Source organism: Centroberyx affinis, unplaced genomic scaffold, assembly GCF_046629955.1.
Source record: "Centroberyx affinis isolate AG114_WGS23_722 - 3 ecotype Tasmania unplaced genomic scaffold, CSIRO-AGI_Caff_v1 ptg001494l_1, whole genome shotgun sequence".
Classification (NCBI taxonomy): domain Eukaryota; kingdom Metazoa; phylum Chordata; class Actinopteri; order Beryciformes; family Berycidae; genus Centroberyx; species Centroberyx affinis.
Genome location: NW_027279959.1, coordinates 360,982 through 381,638, shown reverse-complemented (window position 1 = coordinate 381,638; position 20,657 = coordinate 360,982). Strand labels below are relative to the sequence as shown.

The window sequence follows — 20,657 nt, the reverse complement described above, 5'->3', positions numbered from 1 at the left end:
TGCCAAAAATATTGTCCAAGCCGCTATTAATTTTTAACTATGAATTCAAACATACAGGTTTATTCAACAGTTCACCTCCAGTCCACACAAACAGCATAGAAAAATCACACAGTGTCTGATCAGTAAAGCTTATGTCATATTTTGACAATTTATTTCACAGAGGAAAAAGTTAGACAAAAGACAGCATTTCTACTAGAGGAATCATATAAGTTGATTTTTCCAACTGATATATTCAGCGTCCAACCATGTAACTTAAACTAATAGCTCAACTATATAGTTGAACTATTTCCTAACACTGCATGATACTGTATGAATTCAACTGTCAACAGCACACTCTTTATGTCAACATTATTATGATGCAGGAATGCATTCAAATTTCACAACGTACAATGGTTTGACACTTGTCATACTTTTTTATAATGAAGTCATATTCAGTGGAGTGTTTTGTCCATCTTTCTCTCTTATTGTGAACAGTATTGTACATTGGAAAAAAAAATCCATCAAACTGAACAAGTGGTCTATTTACCAAGTACTGTCAAGTGCAACTGCGCCTCAAGGCGTGCCTCCACGGGAAAATAAATGTGTAAACAATTCAAGAGGAATTAATACTACAGGTGCCTTGCATCTCTTATGAACTGGTGAGGAAACACATCCTAGTGGGGGACAGATTTCCAGGCAAGCCACTTCAGCTCACGCAGCAGCTTTCTGCCTGTTGTGCTTGGCAAACCACTCATCGCTTTTATCTTCAGCCATAGCCTAAAAACAAATTTAAAAGCATAAAGAGAACAGGCACAGTGAAAAGCCAAATCATGCTGAATATTTAATGTAGAACGAAATGTTGGAGCAGTACCAACCTTATCAAGCAATGCATTTCCTTTGGGGTCCACCATGGAGAGCTGCCTGAAAGCCTCATCTCCCACAAAGCAAATCTCATGGCCGTCCTAAACCAAACATTATACAGTTGACAGTTTACACTCAGACTCATTTTACATGATTGAAACATTTGGTAATGCACTTACTGGGTCAGCCAAAATGACCACTTCCACTGTGGCTTTTCCAGGAGTATCCAAGCTGACTAATGGCGTGAGGATTTTCTGATTTTCCTTTTTCATCAAGCCCTCAAGGTCAGGCAACTGAGGAATGTAGTGCAATATTGATGATGACGATGACAATTATTATTTTTCCAAAGTTAACAAAAAAAAGGATTTATTTGCAAGATAATATTTTACTTGTTCTCGTGGGCATGAAAATGCTATTCTTCCAAAGGCCGTTCCATGATCTACTGTCCCACCAACATCGTGAAGTTCCAGCTTACACTGCATAAAGAGACAAAAAACAACACACACACAAAATAAAACACACTGTTAATACAACCATTTACAGTGCAATCATTCTCACCTACTCTTATTCTAACTCATAATATTCTAAAAACAGAGTTAGGATTGAGATATTCCTTTGATATTTTGTTTCCTTTGACTCACTTGAGTGTCTTTGAATCCCATCAGCACTGTTTTCTTCTCCTCATTCTTCTCCATGAGCTTCATCCCCAGGAGTGCAGTCCAGTAGTGGGTTGATCTCTGGAGGTCTGACACTGCCAGGCAAACCTTCTGCACAGGGTCTTGGGACAAGCGAACAGAGCAAAATGCTACATGGTTTGCCAACAAGAATGGAGGCGAGAACAGTATGCAGTATCCCGACAGAGTTTGTACTGCATGCTAACCTACCTACCGTACTGCGCTTATTTCTGTACTTTCTGCACAGTACAAAATGCTTTATGCATGGAAGATATCATCATACACAATTCTTTGTACTGTGTGAAAATGTCGTCACTTGTCCATCTGAAATTCCCATTCAATAATGATTATGAGCGTTACTTCCAGAATAGTAACCATGACATCTGGGTAGTTTGCAATCATTTCAGTATGATCCAGTCTAGAGCTGCAACAATTAATCGATTAGTTGTCAACTACTAAATCGCCAACTATTTTGATAATCAATTAATTGGTTTGAGTAATTTTTTAAGAAAAATAAGTCAAAATTCTCTGATTCCAGCTTCTTAAATGTGAATATTTTCTGGTTTCTTTACTCCTATATGACAGTAAACTGAATATCTTTGGGTTGTGGACAAAACAAGACATTCAAGGACGTCATCTTGGGCTTTGGGAAACACTGATCGACATTTTTTACCATTTTCTGACATTTTATAGACCAAACAACTAATCGATTAATCGAGAAAATAATCGACAGATTAATCGACAATGAAAATAATCGTTAGTTGCAGCCCTAAACCAGTCAGGCTCTTGATCTACTAGTTAAAAGTGATAAAACATAGTAGTGCAGTACTTTAAAAATCCTGATAAAATACAATGATATCTCCCCTCAGTGCAGAAAGTGAAGGGACAAACCCGAGGCCTGTGAGACTCACCATTAGCAGGCTGTTCCTTGTCCAGCAGGTAGAAGCGATACCCTCCTGGGGCCTCGGCCAGGTAGAGCCCTTCTCCTACTTCAGTGAGGGGCCACCCCACACGCTTAGCATTGCTCACAGCTTGGCTTGACTGCAGTGTGAGCCCCTAAAATCAACACACGGTTGGCAATATCCCTTTTGTAGGGCTACTGCACTTGCATGACATCCAATATGTTTCCATTGTCCTATGTACAGTTTCCAAATGAATGCTCACTCACCAAGAAATCATTACCAAGATGATACTCTCCCACTCCATAATTGTATGTCAGTTCAGCAACAAAATGGTCATCCTCTGGACCAAAGCCAACCATTGTCTTACTCCATTTTCCATCATAAGGACTGTATGGATACACGATGAAGGCACAGTTAGCATAAGGACATAACAACGCAGGTATAACTCTGTGCTACACTCAGGTCAAAGATCAATGTACCCATTACACGTTGCTTTGCAGCCTTCTTCAAACTCCTCATGACGTAAAATCTGAAACGGATAACGAAGCCAACAAGAACATAATCAACATAAACCATTTATCAACATCTTAATCAGTTTCATGCCACGATATCACACACATCTGATCTCAACCATAACAGCAAACAGCCATAACAAAGTAAGGTTGTGCAACAGTGTAGCTGATCAACATCAACAACGACAAAAGTTGATCAATGAGTTAGTCATATCTGACCATAAGATGAATCTCAGAAAAAAGTACCTTCATGCCCAGTACATCTCGGTAAAAGGTTGCTGTTTTGCCCCTGTCACCAACTTTAAAAACGAAATGCAACGCTCGCCTCAAAGCCATGTTTCACAAGATGACAGATATTAGTATTTCTGTACTCTGTACCACCGATCGGTGTGCAATGCACGATTGAGCGTCCTGGATGATCGATTTTTCTGTCGTTGATTTGTTGAAACACAACACACAATAACAGGGGCTTACGATTAAAAAGTTTGATTCTATTTCAATTATTGTTATTAACGCCATTTTCTATGGCATTGTGTACAACTGCAACGCCATTAAACCAGGATAACGCATAAAAACACAAATTGTTTTAATCAAAGGTCCCCCTAGTTAGGGTATTTGGTATCAACCAATTTATCGCGTCCTCTCGCGAGTTTACGCGTGCGCACTAAATGTGAAGCGTTAAATCAGAGATTTCTCTGTTTTTCACCAAACTTCATACATTTATAAAAACGAAAATTAGGACACTTACGACACTAAACCCACCGCCAGAATTTGAAGGACTAAAGATATTTAACCAGGACCATGACACCATTAGATACGTAAAGTTTTAACATTACACACACAGAGCAGTAGGTGGCGGTATGTAGTCTTGGGTCGTCAAGCTAGCACAAGATAGAAGAAGAAACGTCAAACATGGCAGCGTACATGAGAAGCATGATATGTCTCCTTTCCGTAGAGCGAAATGTTTTGTTAACGAGGGGCAGCAGCTGCACCGTGGAATCAAAAAGGTATGTACGCGGATTGAGAAGGAAACCTGTCAAAGTGTTGTTTCCTGACAGCGAGACGGGTGAAAGCCTCCAGCCGCCTCGGCCTCAATCTCAGACGACTGGACACAACATCAAGAGGGACAAGGAGGCAAAACTCACCTCTAAAGCTGAGGCTCCTGATGGAAATGTCTTCACCAAGTCGAGGAGCAGTGGCAGCAGCATGCAGTCTGCTCTGGGGCTTGCTAACTTTACTGTTTCAAAGGATCAAGTTGAAGGACTTCGCGTCGAGAGGGCTTTCCCCGGGGATAAAAGACTGTCGTAAGTGTGTTATAATATGAAAGCAACATTGAATAATCTTCATGATTGTCGCAGGCCACAGTGCTGTCCTACAAAGAAAAAAGGCAGTAACTTCCATCTTGAAAATTAGATTTTGTAATTTTTCTGTCAAGTCATGTTTATTTATATATCCCTTTATTACAAGCATGTCTCATAGGGTTTTTCATACCACCGTCATATACATACATCACTATATATCATACTACATTATGTTCATCATCATATAGGCTACATACACATTGTCAGCATTAGATATGAGGAGGATAAAGAATAATAACTTTCTTGGCAGCAAGTTACCTTATTTTCAAAGATCATACAAGTCATTTGTTTGGGCAGTAATGAAAACGTTAAAGCCATTTTTTCTCTGTTTCACTCAGTCAGTTGGCAGTTGCTGCATTTTTCCTAAGACAGGGTGGCCTAACATTCACAATGCTTCAAAGATAATTATGTGTTCACACCGGATGCTTACAGTAGCTCTAAAACATCTGTTGCTCCCTCCATTTCCTCTCCTTCAGGAGGCTGGTGAGTGTTGCCCGTTCCAGGACGTTTCGGGAGCACCAGGGTAAAATCCTACTGGAGGGCAGGCGTTTGATCTGTGACGCCCTGGAGGCCGGTGCCAACCCACAGATGGTTTTCTTCAGTACAGTGGATCGGCTGCGCGAGCTTCCCCTTGACAGGCTGAGGAGGGCCACTCTAGTCAAAGTCAAGTTTGAAGACATTAAGCTCTGGTCTGACGTTGTGGCGCCACAAGGAGTAATAGGTAACATTCACACTTTTAATTTTGCAGTTCATTCTGAAGCAGAGACGCACTGTATTGGTTCTGATTTTCCCCTCTTCTTCTGCAGCCATATTTTCTCTCCCAGACCCGTCACGGCTGAAGTTCCCACAGACGGGTCAGTCGGTGCCATTGTCCCTGATATGCGACAACATCCGAGACCCGGGCAACCTTGGGACGATTCTGCGATGTGCTGCTGCTGCGGGCTGCCATGATGTCCTGCTCACCAAGGGTAGGCTGCTGGCTCTTGTAATCAACTACAAGGAGTGAAGAGCAGTTTACTCAGCTCATAGAAAATTGCTCTGCTGCTTTGTTAGTGATTTGCCAAATCTTATTTTTTTTCCCCTAACAGGTTGTGTGGACACTTGGGAGCCTAAAGTGTTGCGTGCAGCAATGGGAGCCCATTTCCGCCTGCCCATCTATCCTAGCTTGGACTGGAATGACATTGAAAGTCACCTCCCTAAACCTGTGACTGTCCATGTGGCTGATAACTGCTGCGGCTCTGAGAGAACTGGAGGAGCAGCAGAAGCACAAGTTGACGTTTCCTCCAAACCCTCCAAGGCCGGAGACTATGGGTGGGTCAGCGCAAGGCCTAATCGCAAAAACATGCGCTACGAGGAATACGACTCTGATTCAGATTCAGATTCAGATTGTGAAGACGTTGGACTCTCACTTCCCAGAGTGGACACCAAGCTGTACCATGACAGCTGGGCTCAGAGTCCCACTGCTCTTGTGATCGGAGGCGAGACGCACGGTCTGAGTCTAGAAGCAGTCCAGCTGGCTGGGAAAACTGCGGGTCAAAGACTCTTTATCCCTGTGGTTCCTGAGGTGGACAGTTTGAATTCGGCCATGGCAGCCAGTATCCTTTTGTTTGAGGGCAGGAAACAACTGTTAAAACTAATGGAGACATCTGGAAGGAAAGGGAAATACAAAGTCCAGCAAAAGTTATGATTTTTCCCTGGAAACGCCAGTGTGGGTGACTTCTGGTGTTCAGTTTTTCCATGTGCGCACATTAAGAAAACCCCCGTATGACCTCAGGCTGAATTAAACTGATTGATTCAGTTTCCATTCGCTACCCTGTTCTGCTAACAATAAAACATTGAGTGAATTTAAATCAGCGGTTTGTTAAATGACTGGCAAAATTACTGTCAAGTGAAATTCATAATTTGCCCTGTCTGCGTATTTGCCACGTGTTTTATTCCTGCCAGTGCGGCCGGGAAGAACGCTTTGAATTTGGTGAGAGTAATGTTTTGGGACTTCAACTAATGAATGCATTGTACATATTTACAATAAGTACATATTTGGACCTGATATACTGTGTCTTATGTCTATCCTTTGCTCTGTATAATCTGCATTGTCTTCAATATGTATGTGCAAGTATGCAGAAGCCACTGAAATTAATGGAGAAAAGTGTATGGTCAAAATAAGTTTCCATCCTAGCTGCGGTTTGCATATTAACATAATAAATGCAAAATTGGCTTTGTTTCTTTAAGCCCAAGAGTCTGATGCTTTCTGTTTAAATACTTCTAACCAAGGAATTGGTGAGTCATTGCACTGCGTGTATTTCACAAGAACTAACCTTACTGATGGAGCTTATGATACAGGAACAGAACGTTGTGCTTGACAGTGAATTTTTAATGGTTGTGAGAAGTCATGACTTGAGATACAACCTGGGAGTAACAGAATATAGGGATTTATACATTCAACACTTTTTTTTTTTTTCAAATTTCAAATGCCACTTTTGTGCCTTCAAAAATATCTGGCCTTTTTCATAAGGGGACCTTCACAGAAAATCCTCATAATGACTTTTGAGATGAGAACCACCGTTAACAACTGGCTAGAGATGACTTTCACTCACATCATATGACACACAACAAGAGACAGGGTTTTAAACATCAGTCATTGGTCTATCACAAGCAAATATCATGTGTTCTTTACTGTATGTGCACCTGTCATACTTCTTTTTTTTTTCCTTTTCTTTTTTAACAAATAGGACCATAAAGGCTGACGGCTACATCCAACTGAGGTTCAGCACATTTGCACCGTGTGTACATGTGAATTACAACTGAAAAAAATGTTGCAATCATTTTATTCTTTCAACATACTTCAGAAACCAAAAGTAACAAGGATCTTGTGGATAAAACAGAAAGCAAAGAGTCATTTGAATATGTAGGTCCATTGGGTAACTCTCTGGTTTCTTATGGAATTCAGAAATGCTATTGAGTGAAAAAAAAAAATACAAATGCTTGACTTGAGGCCAAAAAAGCAACATAATCTCCATATATATTACTGTAGGGGCTATAGTCAATGCAAGGCACCACAGGAGAAGGAGAGGACTCCATGAAAGAGGGACATGTCTAAAAAATGTTAAAATGTCAGTAAAAAGTGAGACGTCTCTAACAGTCTGACAAAGTGGGGAGGGGGGGTGGGAGAGATGCGAGGCTGGGAAGGGTGAGGGGCGTAGCAACGGGTCAGGGTTTGATGATGGAGTGAGTATTGAGTCCCATATATATCCCATCTATGTTCGGACTTCCTCTTTAGATGGGCTCTGGTTTGAGCTTCTCGGCTAGGAAGTCGCCGACAAATTGCTCCACTACAGCCGGCGTGATCTCCTCTACGTCCCGAACGTACTTGGCTCGGGCAGACATGTCCAGGATAGTGAGCAGAGGTGCTGCTTCTGGGAGGTTAGTGTAGTCCCGCAGAGAGTCGCTCATGTCATCCTGCGGTGACAGAAAAAAAAACAAGATTCAGAGATTAGTGCAATGTCACACCATGTTATAACGGTGCATTCCTCACTGGGGATGTGAACTACTTTGACAAACATGCAAGGCAAACACTGGATAAGCTCCAGAAGAGAAGACACTCTAGACTGCGCACTTCTCTGCTGCTAATCAGTTGTGACTTGCTTTTGGCAAAGAAAACTGACAGCACCCATTATGTGAACTATGGCACGTTAAGTTTACCCCATAAATTCAGAACTGAAAAAAAGCACAATGTCATTAATAGTCAGTTGTGAAGGAGAAACTCTGTTCTCGCCCTCTTCCTGCAGGCAGCCTGCCCAGAGAAACCAGAGAGCCTCCGCTTAGTCATACACCCCGCTGTGTGCGAGCGCTGTGGAGACGGGAGGGAACCAGGTGGGGGTCCAACAACATCCCACTCTTTAAAAGGTTCACTCACATCAGGCTGGGAAATCAGAGGCACATCACAGTCTATTTGAACAGCACATGTGGGCAGGAGAGAGAGAGCAGTGTGTGTGTTTTCTGAAGGAATATGTTAAAAATAGAGTGCCGTGGGATGAACGTTTGGTGGAGGACACCCTTTTTTATCCTTTTACTGTCTTTTATGGCTTTTTTTAAAAGGTCTTCATTCTTGGTCTGCCTGAGGCTTGATCTCACCATTCACTCTTTAACAAGATAGGATTACAACCCCAGTAACCATAGGTAACAAAAATGAATCACTCCAACACTACAGCAGACAGGCAGCAACTTTCAAACACGCTTGGAAGAGCCATTAATTATCCAGACTGAAGGAGGAAAAAAACAATGTTTCGTAATTCAGCTATAGTTCCTGAAGTGCTTTTGGAAGTGGCATTACCGCCTCAACAGATGCAGATGCATTATTACAGTCCAATCTGTTCTCTAAGTAGAAGGGGTTTCATGTGTTGAGTTTTGTGAGGTCACACATTTCACCCTTTTATATGCTAGACTTGTATCTACTATCGTTTGAGACAGTCTGTCACTTCCTCATGACAGGATGACCTGATTTCCCCTCAGCTAAGCCTTTTGGCTCAGAGAGAGACTTGGAAAGACTGAAGATCAATTTCATATGGAAAAGATTACATTGAAAATGCAGAACTAACAGGAAAAGGCCAGGGGGTGGCACTGCAACAAAGAGTTGGACTTCTCAGAGAAGCCGGGCCTGTGATGTTTATACTGTTAGTTATTGTGGCTGGCTGATTTATGCGCCAATGTGTGTATTGTCATAACAAAGTTAAAGTCATATCCAGTTTGGATAGATTTCCTGGTGCATATTCTAAATCTGAAGCGATCCTTTCTTTCAGGTCTTGCTGTTGTGTCTCTCCTGGTTATCTCAAAATCTGCAGCTATTCTTCCTAAATGGATCAAACCACACAATCAGCTCTCAGACTTCTCATTGAATAGCTTGGCTGCACTGCTACCTAAAAAGGATAAGGATGCCAACATGAAGTTTGTGACCTCTACTTTGCAAAACTGCTAACAGATGGAACAGAGGAGTTGCACTGTGGTATTTTGTTGTAGGGAGCTCACTTCCTCTAAATCTTTCCCGTTTTATTATGCTGCAAATCATTACACATTGACCACTTTGTACTCGCAGATGTGAGCTGTCACTAAGGAGAATATTTTTACGGGTGAAACGTTACTAGATTCTCATACTACAAAAACAATGTTTCTCTTGCATGCTCTCTTGCAGCCATACTGTGCGTAGATTATAGATCATCTGGGCACACTGTGGAAAGGAACCACAAAGAGAGAAATCCCACAATCTGTCACCGTGGCCTTTCCAGCCTCTCCGATACGAGGAGATGTAATCTCTGCGTCAGTCTTCGCTTGGGTAGGAAGTCATGCATCTTCTTTTGTACGGCTGCTCTGCTTGTGTAAACTGCTTCTCGTGAGGTGCAACGGCTGCAGCCATTCCAGCGGCCCCCGCCCTCTGCAGCTCGGCTCAGAACAAAAAGACAAAGGGCCTCTCTGCTGTAGCCTGCAGCCGCAGCTGTGATAAGGCTCAGCGTGTGTTTACCGTGTGGAACCTGCTGTGCCGTGTCAGGCTTATTCTGCCCATTGAAGCACTGTGGCATTTCGCAGACGACGGCCATCTGATAAGGCCTGAAATGATAATGATAATAAACCTCCCATTGGCCAGCGGGTCAGAGTTGCATCCATCCGATTGGTCAACTCTGATATCTGAGGAGTTGTCATCATTGTGAAATTCGCAACATTATCAACAGTGATATGATTGGTTAAGCAATAGCCTATCAATCCGTATTACTAGGGGACTTGACAAAAAAATATAAAATCACTGCCTGATGTGCATAAATGAGGGATATAACAGCCAGCAAATTAGAGTGACTAAAGACCATCTATTGAATTAGACAGGGCATCAACTTTCAGCTTAGTCATAGTTATTAAAAAAAAAGGCGACAAAGCCATGATAAATTCTTTATGTGACCCTCCATGAAAAATAATTATCCTCCTTACATATAATTACTGTGAAATGATTAATGTTAAAAATTAATTAGAAAATATTAGAAGATTTATTGTATCAAGCTCAAACCAGAGCTTTAATGCTAAAGCTGGCATTGCGTTTTTGAGTGTTTTTTGTTTTTAACAAATAAAAGAAACAAGAGTCCACAGATTTTGAAAGCCACAATGTGTTTAGAATTAAATAACTATTGGCGAGGCCGGTCTGGTTCATAATGCAGAAAGACTTGTGTGTATATGCAATCCATTACACCCCAAGGTCAAAGAGATTGTTCTATTTCAGTGTGGAACAAAAAAATGAAAGATGGCAAAACTAAGCTTTGAGGAGCAGAATCACAGGCAACAGACATTGCTGCCTGCGACAAAATCAATTCAATTCTCATGTGAATGGATAATACTGCGGGAGCTCATTTTGCATGCAACAGCCAGTATACAGCAGAAATGAGAAAAAAGACAAATTATCTTTTCTGCTGTTATTTTGCAATTATAAATCAGTATACTACACCGGTTTTTGCAGAGCCAGACTGTGCAACATTTTGAGTCGCGTAACGAGATCCTCTGTCATTCTGCTCAGGCTGGGCTCCCCCAGAGGGACTGCCAGCATACTGCTGTCTCATGGACACAGTAAACCCAGCAGCTGGCCTGGCAGGCAGCATGCGAGTAGCAGGCCTCACCCAGGCCAAGAGCCTGTAAGCTCAGTCTTTGAAGGACAGAACACAACCCCTGTGGTAGGAAGCGATATCTGACAGCAAGCCCAATCTGGAAAAGAAACCTGGTGATTTCATAGCCGGTTGACCCAGACGTTAGGAAATGATACCTGCGCTGCTGCTGTGAAAGACTATACCTGCCCCCCACATGTGCTACAACGAGAAACAAAGCAAACCTTGACCGCAACACTGACCTTTCAACTTAACAAGTCTCAGAGTCACTACAAGCTAAGTGCAAAAATGTTTGTCTTTGTGTTAGCACAAATACATATTTGCAAATACATATCCGATCAAATATAATAGACAATGAATGGAACCATTTTGTCTCAACTCTTGTTTGTCCCCCTGCCAAATAAAAAAGGAGCTTGTCCTTGGTCTGTGTGCGTCTGTGACATTTCAAGGCTGACATCAGAGTGCAGCAGCCTTGGACAGACATGCAGAGGGTCAGACAGTTAGCACATGTGCAAGCCCCATGGCTGAAACCTAAGCCCCCGGCCTTGCTGTGTGACATGAGAAACCAGTACTGTCCTCCCAGAGCGCTGGGCAGACAGAATGGGAAGAAGGGGAGCTCCGGGGAGGAGGAGGGGGAGCTAATCTGGCAATTATGGCTGCTGTTGCTGCTAACTCCACAAGTTCTGGAAAGGTCGAGGTGGAACAACATGAGATAACAAGAGTTATGAAAACTCCATGTTCCCTCCCACACACGGAAGACGGGGGCAGAAGATAAAGGAGGAGATGGAAGGCTGATTTGGAAGCAGCGCAAAGGAGTCAGAGCAAGTCTACTGGCACCCTGTGGACCTACCTACTGTGAGTGAGGCACCCAGTTGAATTCTGGGTCACGGATGGGATTGAGTGTCTCACTTGCAAGTTTAAGAGGCTCAAAAGGGGGCCTCTCTAATGTTACTATTTCAACAATTGCAGAGGTGGTGAGTGCAGATACGTCCAACCAGAGCATTATGATTTGTAATAACTGAAGCAGATGGCCCTTTACAGCACAACGCTCACGGATGAGGTATGTTACACAAGAATGCAAACTGAGCTAAGTAAGTCTATGTGGATTTGTGTTGTACTGTCTTGAGTGGCCTGTATCTCACCTCCCCAGCCACAAAGAACAGCAGCGGCGTCTCCTCCTCCTTGGCTTTATACTTGGCCATGAGCTTCTCTGCGATTGGCTGAATCAACTCCTTGGCTGGCTCCAACTCTCCTTCCTCCTCTGCGTCTGAACAAACCGGGGAGGAGGGAAATAAAGACGTTAAAGTATGAGAAGCAGACAGATAGGGGGAAAAAAACAAAAAAACAAAAAGAGGCCACCTGGGAGAGAAAAATGCACAGATGAGTGAAAGGAGAAAGCGGGGAGGGAGGAAGAGGTGAGGGGAGTGAAGAGATAAAAGGATCTGTACAGATGGTCTCTGTCTCATTGCCCCATCCAGTCTGAGCCCAGGGGACAGCAGGGTGACCTAAAAGTTTGAGGTCATCACTGTGCGCCCCAACCACTTTGTTCTGACTTTGGTGTGTTATTGTCTTGTCTTGTTTGATCGTTCCCTCGTCCAACTCTGACCTAAGCCACTTGCAGTGTCACAGCCAACATCCAGAGTGAACTATTCCCTCTCAGTCCTCACAACAGCAAACTGTCTAAATAGTTTGTGATACTATTCACAAATCTATTACATTATGTGTCTTTGCAGCGGCAAATAGAAGAAACATTTCACATGGACCTTTGACTCCGGAAGAATTTTCCATAGACTCTGACATTCAATCTGCTGCACATAAATGCCAATTCATTCACCCACGAGGAGCGCCAGGCGGGGCCCCATGCGGAGCTGCGCTGCATTAAATGCCCGGTCGACTCACCCACAAAGAGTACGAGGCAGGGCCCCTCGTGGAGCTGCACGGCGTTGGACTCGCTGAGCTCCAGTACGGGCCGGGGGTGCCAGGGGAAGAGCCGGCACTCCGGGTCGTTCAGCACCTCCACACGGCCCTGTCGTGTGATCATATGACCTTCTGTGTCCAACAGAATCAGGGTGGGAATACCTGAGGAGGGAGAAAGGATAAGAAGGGATGAAGACGAAAAAGAAAAAAAGAGGAGTGCATGATTGGGCAAGAGAGTGGGAGTCATGGTGGAAGTCACCCTCCCCTTATTTCCCTCAATTATTGCTTCATGATGCAGACTGTTCCCTCTCCCGCTGAGATTTTTTTGTTGTTGTGTGGATGTGAGAAGGAGTTTTTAGTCCGCCCCCATTCTCTGACCAGCTCTTGCTCCTGTGGCGTTGTTCAACTCTCTCTCCAGCTCTCTCTGTGTTCTGCCCACTATTCAGGAAGAGGGATTTTTTTTTTCTTTTTTTTCATAACCAACCCATCTCACTCCCACCATCTTTCTGATTAGAATCACACCGCCATATTAACAGCCTTATCAGAAACAGACACCATCCGGGAGGGAAGAGAGCGTGTGGTTCAGTGTGTGTGTGTGTGTGTGTGTGTGCACATGTGGAGTGAAGGCTACAGAAGAGAGGTGGGGGCTTGCATGAATTGCAGGGGTTTGAGTCCAGGGAGGGTGGGGGGGATGGGTGGGTGGGGGGGGGGGGGGGCAGTATCAACTCGTCCTCTGTGCATTCCTCACATTCCATTCAGGAGAGGCAAAGAGCCAAAGAGCTCACTAACTGCGTCCACACTCCTCTGTCCGGACAGAAGAGGGAATCAGAGAAAGAGAAAAGAGAGGCACAGAGGAAAAGAAACAGCCCTTCCGCAGAGAGGGAAACAGTAAACTTGATTACCGGCCCACATTCCTCAGGCTGCAGGGCCTATCTGCATCGCTGTTCCCAGAACTGGCAGCCATTGTGCCGTTTCAGTACATGACATTATTAAACCAGGCAGAGAAACGTCTAGTCTTTCATTCTCTCTCTCTCTCTCAGCTTGAACATCTGAAGCAACGCACAGGAAGAGGCTGTACCTTGTATTCCATAGAGTCTATTGAGTCGTGATCGTCGAGCCTCGTCTGAATATGGCACTGCCAACCACGGCATCTCACTGAAGTACTGCTTGAAGGACTCCTCTGACCTGGAGGGGTTGGAAAACACCAAACAAGCAGCAACAAATCAGATGTTGACCTTGCAATCTCCATTAGCCCCTTGCACCCTGAGTTTCCCCTTAAATTATCCTCTTAAGTTATTTCAAAGTTAGAAAAAACATTTTTTTCATACTGTACAACAATGTAAAATACATATTCTGTATCTGCTCCTTCCAACGCTTCATTGAAGCTATATCATGCTTATATTGAGTGAAATATTCAAACCCAAGGTGCCATTTTTTTATGGCTGCACCATCATACTATAAAGCAAGGAATCTCTGTCTGTATGTGTGTCCTTCGCATATCTCGAGAACCATTCGTCTGATCTACTTCACACTTGGCGGGTGTATTGCTGGGGATCCAAGGATGTGCAGTGTCGAGTGTGAAGTTGTTTGGATGAGCGGTTCTCAAGAAAGCTGCAAGCAGCAATACCGGAGGCCAAGCAATCGGCCCATTCCGAACAGGCATGTTTTGAACGGGCACTGCACTAGTTACATCAAATGGAAAAAATCTAGATGTTTGTTAGATGTTTGTGCACTATTATATACACACTCCTATTATATACAGCTTGACTAGAATTTAAAATAAAGTTATGTGGGTTTGAACAAAGCCTGGCTGTGAAACATGCGTTTATAATGATGGTCCTGCATGAGGGACTGGCAGGTAGAAATTAGCAGTCTGTGTGTGTCTCCATGACAGACAGAGACAGAGATCTGTGTGTGTGTGTGTGTGTGTGTCTGTGTGTGAGAAAAAGTATGACAGCCTATATACTGCACAGTGAATCTCACCTGTCAGCGCTGACAAACACGATCTCAAACTTCTGACCCGATTCCTTGACAGTTCGATATGATTCCACCAACACCCGGGTCAAACTGCGGCATGGTGGGCACTAACAGACAGAGAGAGAGAGAGAGAGAGAGGGAGAGAGTGTGTACAGGGTATGATAATGGTGCGAATATACAGATGGTGACAAATATTTAGGATTGCTGCTGAGGTCTCCATTGCCCTGGGTGTTTCCTGACTCCCCCCCTCCATGTTACCAAACATCTTTCCAGAAACTACGAATACTCTCTCCTTTTGTATCCACCTCCTTTCAGATACACTCTCTTAAAACACTAATCCTGCTGTAATGCCTTAGCTCGGAGGCATTTGCGGTTGTTCAGTGTGTGTGTGCGTGTGTGTGTGTGTGTGTGGGTGTGTTTTGAGAGTGCACACTCCAGCCAAGCAGGGGGAGTGGCGGTATGGCTGGCATTAAGATGACATCAGTATGCCATGGCAGCAGCGCAGGAAGGAAAAGCAGCGCAGGAAGGAAAACAACCAGACTAGTCTAGCTTCCAATCGATGTCCCTCTCCTACACACTGGATTCTCTCTCAGCATTTCAAACTCCCTCCCTCGCTGTCTCCATCACACTGGTGAATATAGTAAAATACAAAATGCTGATTATTTATATCATACATAGTAAAGAGTAAAAGATCCATGTTTGGGGTAAGATGTAAACAAGAGTAAACTAGAGTAGGTAGCTGGTGAATGTTGCTGTCTGTCTTATGCTCCTGTAGATTTATGATGGATGTTTGCTATGCTACTGATTTGCATGGTAGTATATCATTCTGTTAAACTCTGAATCGTGCCTCTATATGAATGCTCACCTTGGATTATGGATAGTTACATGTGTATTGATAAATACTAAGCAATGCATTGTGAAATTGCATTACTTTTTAATGGCAACTAGTAACTTAACATGCTAGTTTTTTGATACATATTATAAGTTTTTGTTTTCAAATAAGTAAGTTGTAGTCTCTTGCACATTAGTTCAAATCATATTGCTATTATCTCCAGTATGTAAATAAGTATGACATCTATCTAATTTGTTGATTCTTTGCACCCTGTTGCAATTTTTTATTTAAAAGAATTACAACACCTGCAACAGTGCTGTAATGCTGTGACTTATCAACTTACTTTTTAAAATGAAGTTGTATTATAATGAGTCACTTCTAAAAGTAACATTACCCAAAACTGCAAGTGACAATGACAAATGGGCCGTGAAATATGGGTCACTGTTCCCTGCCACGGGCCATTTCAGGTCCCGAGAACATAGGGGAAAAACTTAACATACTTGTATGTGTAAAAGACGCCAAGGCTAGGTACTGGCATGTCGTGCTTGTAATATTATTTTAATGGCAGCTAGATTTACACGAGTAACCAGGGGGACTGTGGTGTTAAAATACCACAAATGGTCTCATGTAATGGCTTTTGTGACTTGTCCTTTTCAATTTGTATGTGTTTGGGGGTTGAGCCAGCCTTCAGGCGTCACGGTTCTGAAGGGCCGGTCTCTGAGGCTGCGGCTCTGGCAGCTGCTGTGGAGACTGGCTTCATCAGCAGGAGCCTGCACTGTATCTCATCAGGAACAGCTCACCAATGATATAAAGCCTCTCATGCATCACTGAGTCATGACCTTCACAAGCTATCAGCAGGCCCAGCACAGACAGAGACAATAGCCTGATGTCAGTAGGGTGTGGTGACTGATGCCTACTTTAAAAGGCCCAGAGGAGGTGGTGAAAAGCAAAGACAAGGATAGCTAACCGCTGTTAATGTACACATGCTAACACAATGGAGTCGCCTCCACCCTCCACTGTCCCAGCCCTGGCCTTTATCCGTCATGACGACTTCTCTGCTTCTTCCTGATGCCTCAATGTTTTGATAGAGATAGCGCTTAAGTCACAGCATAGTTAGGGGCCCGAAAGGTAAAACCAGGGTCCGTTCCCTGGCCCTTCTCTGCTCTCTCTTTGTCCTCCGTCCCTGCTCTCCACACTCACCCAGTGTGCTGAGAAGTACACTCCCACGTAGTGTCCCTCCAGAGAGCTGCTGTCTGTCGTCTGCCTGTTGTTCCTGAGCAGAGGCCCTGCCACCACCTCCGCAAACGGCTTCGGCCCCCAGGGGAACTCCAGGCCTGAAGAAGAGAATGGAGGGAGCGATGAGAAGGGGAAGGGGAAGGAAGGAGTAGGGGGAAAAAAATAGGTGAAGAAAGAATAGAAAGAGCCATGTGTCAGGTAAGTGGACAGAGAGGAGAGGAAAGCTTTTCTGCCTCACAATCCCTCATTCAGGACCAGAGCACTTTGTCCGTCTCTCTGTCATGGCTATTAGATGTTAAATAAAATCATGTGCATTTGTCGTGCATACACTACTCGCAGGCTCTTTTGTGACTGGTGTCATCTGCCTTTGGAAATGCGACCGCAGCAGATGCAAAATGTGGTTTTAATGATGACTGAAAGCCATGCCTCCCGAGCGAATGAGGGCTGCTGCCAGCAATACCCCCCTCTCGCTTTCTTTCACTCTCGTTTCCTTTTCAAGGTGTCTTCATTGTCAGTGTCAAGCTCTAGAGATGCATTTGGTACGACCAAATAAAAAAGGGGGTAATCATAAACAAAACCTTGTATGGCTGGTTCATAAAGGCTTCTTTATGCGAGCCCGGTTGTCTAGGGCTTCATTAGGCAGGAATGACACGTCTGCGCTGCGCTGGCTCGGCCTTTTATTGTTGTCCTGATTGTAAAAGTGCACTCCATCTTTTACGCTGCAGGCAAGTCTGCTGCCACTCAAGTCAGGCCTTTCATCAACACTGAAAGAGAGAGGGTCCCGAATCCTCACCCGCCCCTCCCAACCTCAATGCACTGCAAACTTTTACTGCCCTTCTTTTCTCCTAACCGTAGATGCCTCAGCTGATTTGATTTGTAATGGTCACACCAGGCACTGCCATTACCAAACTGAGTTTAAGGCTCTGTTGGTCTTCCAAAAAAACAGAGAGACTGGCTACAACAAAACAAAACAAAAATATAGCCCCCGCTTCCTTATTGAAAGTGGTGTAGCATTGCTAGAAAGTGCAGGCTTTACATGCACAACATTTTTCCTGGGGAAGGACAACCAACCCCCACCCACCTACACCGTTCCTCTACTTTGCAACATAATCAAGTGCCCATGGCTTCCTTTTTTGCTACTGAAGGAGGAGATTAATCTCTTCTCTACCCACATCTAGTTTGGATGTACAGTTAATGAATCATGGAAATAATACGGCAGGCTTGGACTGGGTTTCATTAGGCAGACAGCGGATCTGTCACAGTGCTCATGTGAAATCCATTCCGCTGTGCCGCTGTGCTGCCATAGTGCCGCTATTCTCCCTTCTCACATGACTAATAATGGGACTTTCTCAGGCTGACCTAACAGGGTCTGAAGAGCAGAATTTTACAAAAATATTGAGATCTTTGCAGCCACAGATCACATCCTCTCTACCAGAATGGAATGCAAGCCCACTCTTGCTAATTCTCCGTCTCCACTTTAAAGCGCATAAATTATAGGTTTGCAGATGTGGGAGTGAGACACGGCCACTCTGTAATATTCATGCAACGCCACAATTACAGTAGCGTCAACACAAATAAGAGAGAAACTTATTGTAAAATATGTTCTATCCAAATGTTGAATGATGTGGCACTGCAATATCTCCACAGGGAATTCTGACCAGGCATTTGGCACACATCATTACTGTGAGAGAGTAGGCAAGTGTGTATTATGTGTGGTGTCTCTGTGTCTCTGTGTGTGTGTGTGTGTGTATGTGAGCACGAGAGAGAAAGTGTGTGAGAAATTTATATGTAGACTTCAAATGTCTCCACAAGAATAGAAAACCCAGAAAAGTAATAATTTATCATTAATGTTTTCAAGGCCTCTTTACAAAAAGGGATATTTTTGGGGTTGAGGGTTAGTTAACCATTTAGTAATGAGGATTACGTTTAGAGTTAGGGGTTAAGGAGTGGTTATAAATCAGCAGAATGTCCTTACAAGTACTATACCAAAAGTGTGTGTGTGTGTATGTGGCTGAGGATGCTGCTGACCTCACCTTTAGGGTCATCTCTGACCACCAGTAAACCGTTCCGACACACCACCTTCCCTGTAGTTGCATCCACAAACACCAGAGAAGGGATACTGGTCACTTTGTACTTATTCCACAGCTTCATCTAGAGAGAGAAAGGACGACAGGAGAAGTACAAAAAATTTACAAAAGATTTTGATATGCGGTCTAAAATCCGGTCTTCAATGCAGCCCTTTTCACCTGAACTGCTATAAACAAAACTAACAAATGTCAACCAAGTACTGTATGTATTTATAAGACAAGCCCCCTCTTTATTGTGCAAAAGGGAGTAAGGAAAGTGGCAGGTTGAATAAAAACAGGAGTGCAGTCAGCCCCTGCGGTGAATTAGCTGAGGGCGAGAATCACACTGCTGCAGGGGTGATCTAACTTTAAAGAGGCTGTACTGGAGCAAATTCAAGCGGGGGCATTTTGTCCCTGCTGTGTCAGGAATAAGAGCAAACGGGGGTATGCAGCTCAAAAAATCTACACTTGACAAATCCCTCTGCAGTACTGCTTCTGCTGCCCTGCTACTGTATGAGGCATTTCCTTTATCCGTCCCAAGTGTACAAAACTGTAAATTATTGAAGCTTGTTGAATATACGATGCATACGTTGACAGGCATTTATGAGGGACCGGTGGCCCTAAATGTAATTATAGTGCCTCCTGTACGACCGGTTGATATTAATACAACCACATAAAATGTGGAACAGACTCTTTACAACCGGAAATCTGTGCACGGACTGATACTATTTATAGGGTTCAGCGATCAGTGTAGTCCTCAGCATCAAAGAGATCAGATCCAGCGCTTCACATATCTGAAACTCACTTTCCATATCAGAGGGAAGAGTTCTACACTGCGAATAGCCATTTCTCCTGAAGAGCATCAATCAGTACTATGCAAAGTTGCTGCTTCAGCAACTATTGAAGAACCAGAAAGTCCCGGGTTTGAACTCCCGTACCAGCTGTTAAAATTCAGGCAGGGTGAATGGAGTCAGAAACACCGTCTCCACCCTGAAAAAACTACTGTCAAAGTGTCCGAAAGAAAGGAAGTGGCCCCACAACTCCTAAGGTGGAGCAGTTCAGTGGTCAAGGATAAGACTGTGATTGTACTTGGCAGGTGTGAGTGTATGTGTGTGTATGTGTGTGTGTGTTTGACCCTCTCTCCCTGAAACTAGATCCTCTAGGGAGTTGCGGTCAATAAGATTGCGTTCTTAGTCAATTTAGCTGGTTAAATAAGGGTTCAAAATGCCGTAAGTCACTTTGCTGAGAGCCATCTAGAGTGAGACAAATGCCAAAATTCAAGTCAAAATAGGAAAAAAGGACCAGTGATCTCAGCTTTGCCAAATAAACACATATTAAACTGTGCCACACAGTATATTATGCGTTACTATACTGCACCACTCCCAACATTTTGGTAGCAGTGTCATAATGATTTGAGTCGTCTGGATCCTGCAGTAGTTATTCTAAGAGCTTGTGAGCCAAATGAAGTGAGGGCTGCTTTCCTTGGGGCTCAGTGAAGTAAGCCAGGAGTTCGGTTACCATTCAGCTCCAGGCTGATGAAAACCTTTTGTTGCTCTTTTTATGAAAACAGTGACTTCACTGCAGGAGCCAGGCTTGAAGATACTGATGTGCAGCCTGAATGACAGAGGGGAAAGCTTGCACAGAGCATGTGTAAAGTGTGCGTCCCCCTGTGCGGCGAGTGTATGATGACATGTGGAACTTGTGCGGG

At 43.8% G+C, this 20,657-nt stretch overlaps 3 protein-coding genes across 11 annotated transcripts in view; 1 reads left to right on the top strand and 2 right to left on the bottom strand.

The window, feature by feature from the left end:
• Nucleotides 1–153: 153 nt before the first annotated feature.
• On the bottom strand, nucleotides 154–3,300 carry glod4 (glyoxalase domain containing 4). 7 transcript variants are annotated; one of them, XM_071527110.1, is made up of 9 exons: nucleotides 3,175–3,300; nucleotides 2,896–2,945; nucleotides 2,683–2,803; nucleotides 2,426–2,570; nucleotides 1,482–1,618; nucleotides 1,230–1,316; nucleotides 1,020–1,133; nucleotides 855–896; nucleotides 154–756 (listed from the first exon to the last, which is right to left on the bottom strand). In XM_071527110.1, the coding sequence occupies exons 1-9, from the start codon at nucleotides 3,262–3,264 to the stop codon at nucleotides 691–693; spliced, it is 852 nt and encodes a 283-aa protein (XP_071383211.1). In that variant the 5' UTR covers nucleotides 3,265–3,300; the 3' UTR covers nucleotides 154–690. The 7 variants fall into 7 exon arrangements, with proteins under 7 accessions (XP_071383211.1, XP_071383212.1, XP_071383210.1 ...); XM_071527111.1 differs by having other exon boundaries at nucleotides 855–941; nucleotides 1,077–1,133; XM_071527109.1 differs by having other exon boundaries at nucleotides 855–941; nucleotides 1,020–1,094.
• A 534-nt stretch (nucleotides 3,301–3,834) lies between these two features.
• Nucleotides 3,835–6,479, top strand: mrm3a (mitochondrial rRNA methyltransferase 3a). Of its 2 annotated transcripts, XM_071527107.1 has the most exons (5): nucleotides 3,835–4,101; nucleotides 4,141–4,232; nucleotides 4,766–5,010; nucleotides 5,096–5,257; nucleotides 5,378–6,479. In XM_071527107.1, exons 1-5 carry the CDS (start codon nucleotides 3,841–3,843, stop codon nucleotides 5,974–5,976), a joined length of 1,359 nt encoding a protein of 452 aa, XP_071383208.1. In that variant the 5' UTR covers nucleotides 3,835–3,840; the 3' UTR covers nucleotides 5,977–6,479. The 2 variants fall into 2 exon arrangements, with proteins under 2 accessions (XP_071383208.1, XP_071383207.1); XM_071527106.1 differs by having other exon boundaries at nucleotides 3,835–4,232.
• A 170-nt stretch (nucleotides 6,480–6,649) lies between these two features.
• nxn (nucleoredoxin) overlaps nucleotides 6,650–20,657 on the bottom strand; it is a 50,766-nt gene continuing 36,758 nt past the window's right edge. Inside the window, exons 2-8 of one of the 2 annotated variants that reach the window (XM_071527148.1) lie at nucleotides 18,917–19,034; nucleotides 16,848–16,981; nucleotides 14,822–14,922; nucleotides 13,917–14,023; nucleotides 12,821–13,000; nucleotides 12,064–12,188; nucleotides 6,650–7,745 (exon numbers count right to left, since the gene is read on the bottom strand). In XM_071527148.1, the coding sequence (XP_071383249.1) occupies nucleotides 7,563–7,745; nucleotides 12,064–12,188; nucleotides 12,821–13,000; nucleotides 13,917–14,023; nucleotides 14,822–14,922; nucleotides 16,848–16,981; nucleotides 18,917–19,034 (948 nt within the window). In that variant the 3' untranslated portion in view covers nucleotides 6,650–7,562. The remainder of the gene's footprint in view (nucleotides 7,746–12,063; nucleotides 12,189–12,820; nucleotides 13,001–13,916; nucleotides 14,024–14,821; nucleotides 14,923–16,847; nucleotides 16,982–18,916; nucleotides 19,035–20,657) is intronic. The other variant, XM_071527149.1, reaches the window with a different exon arrangement.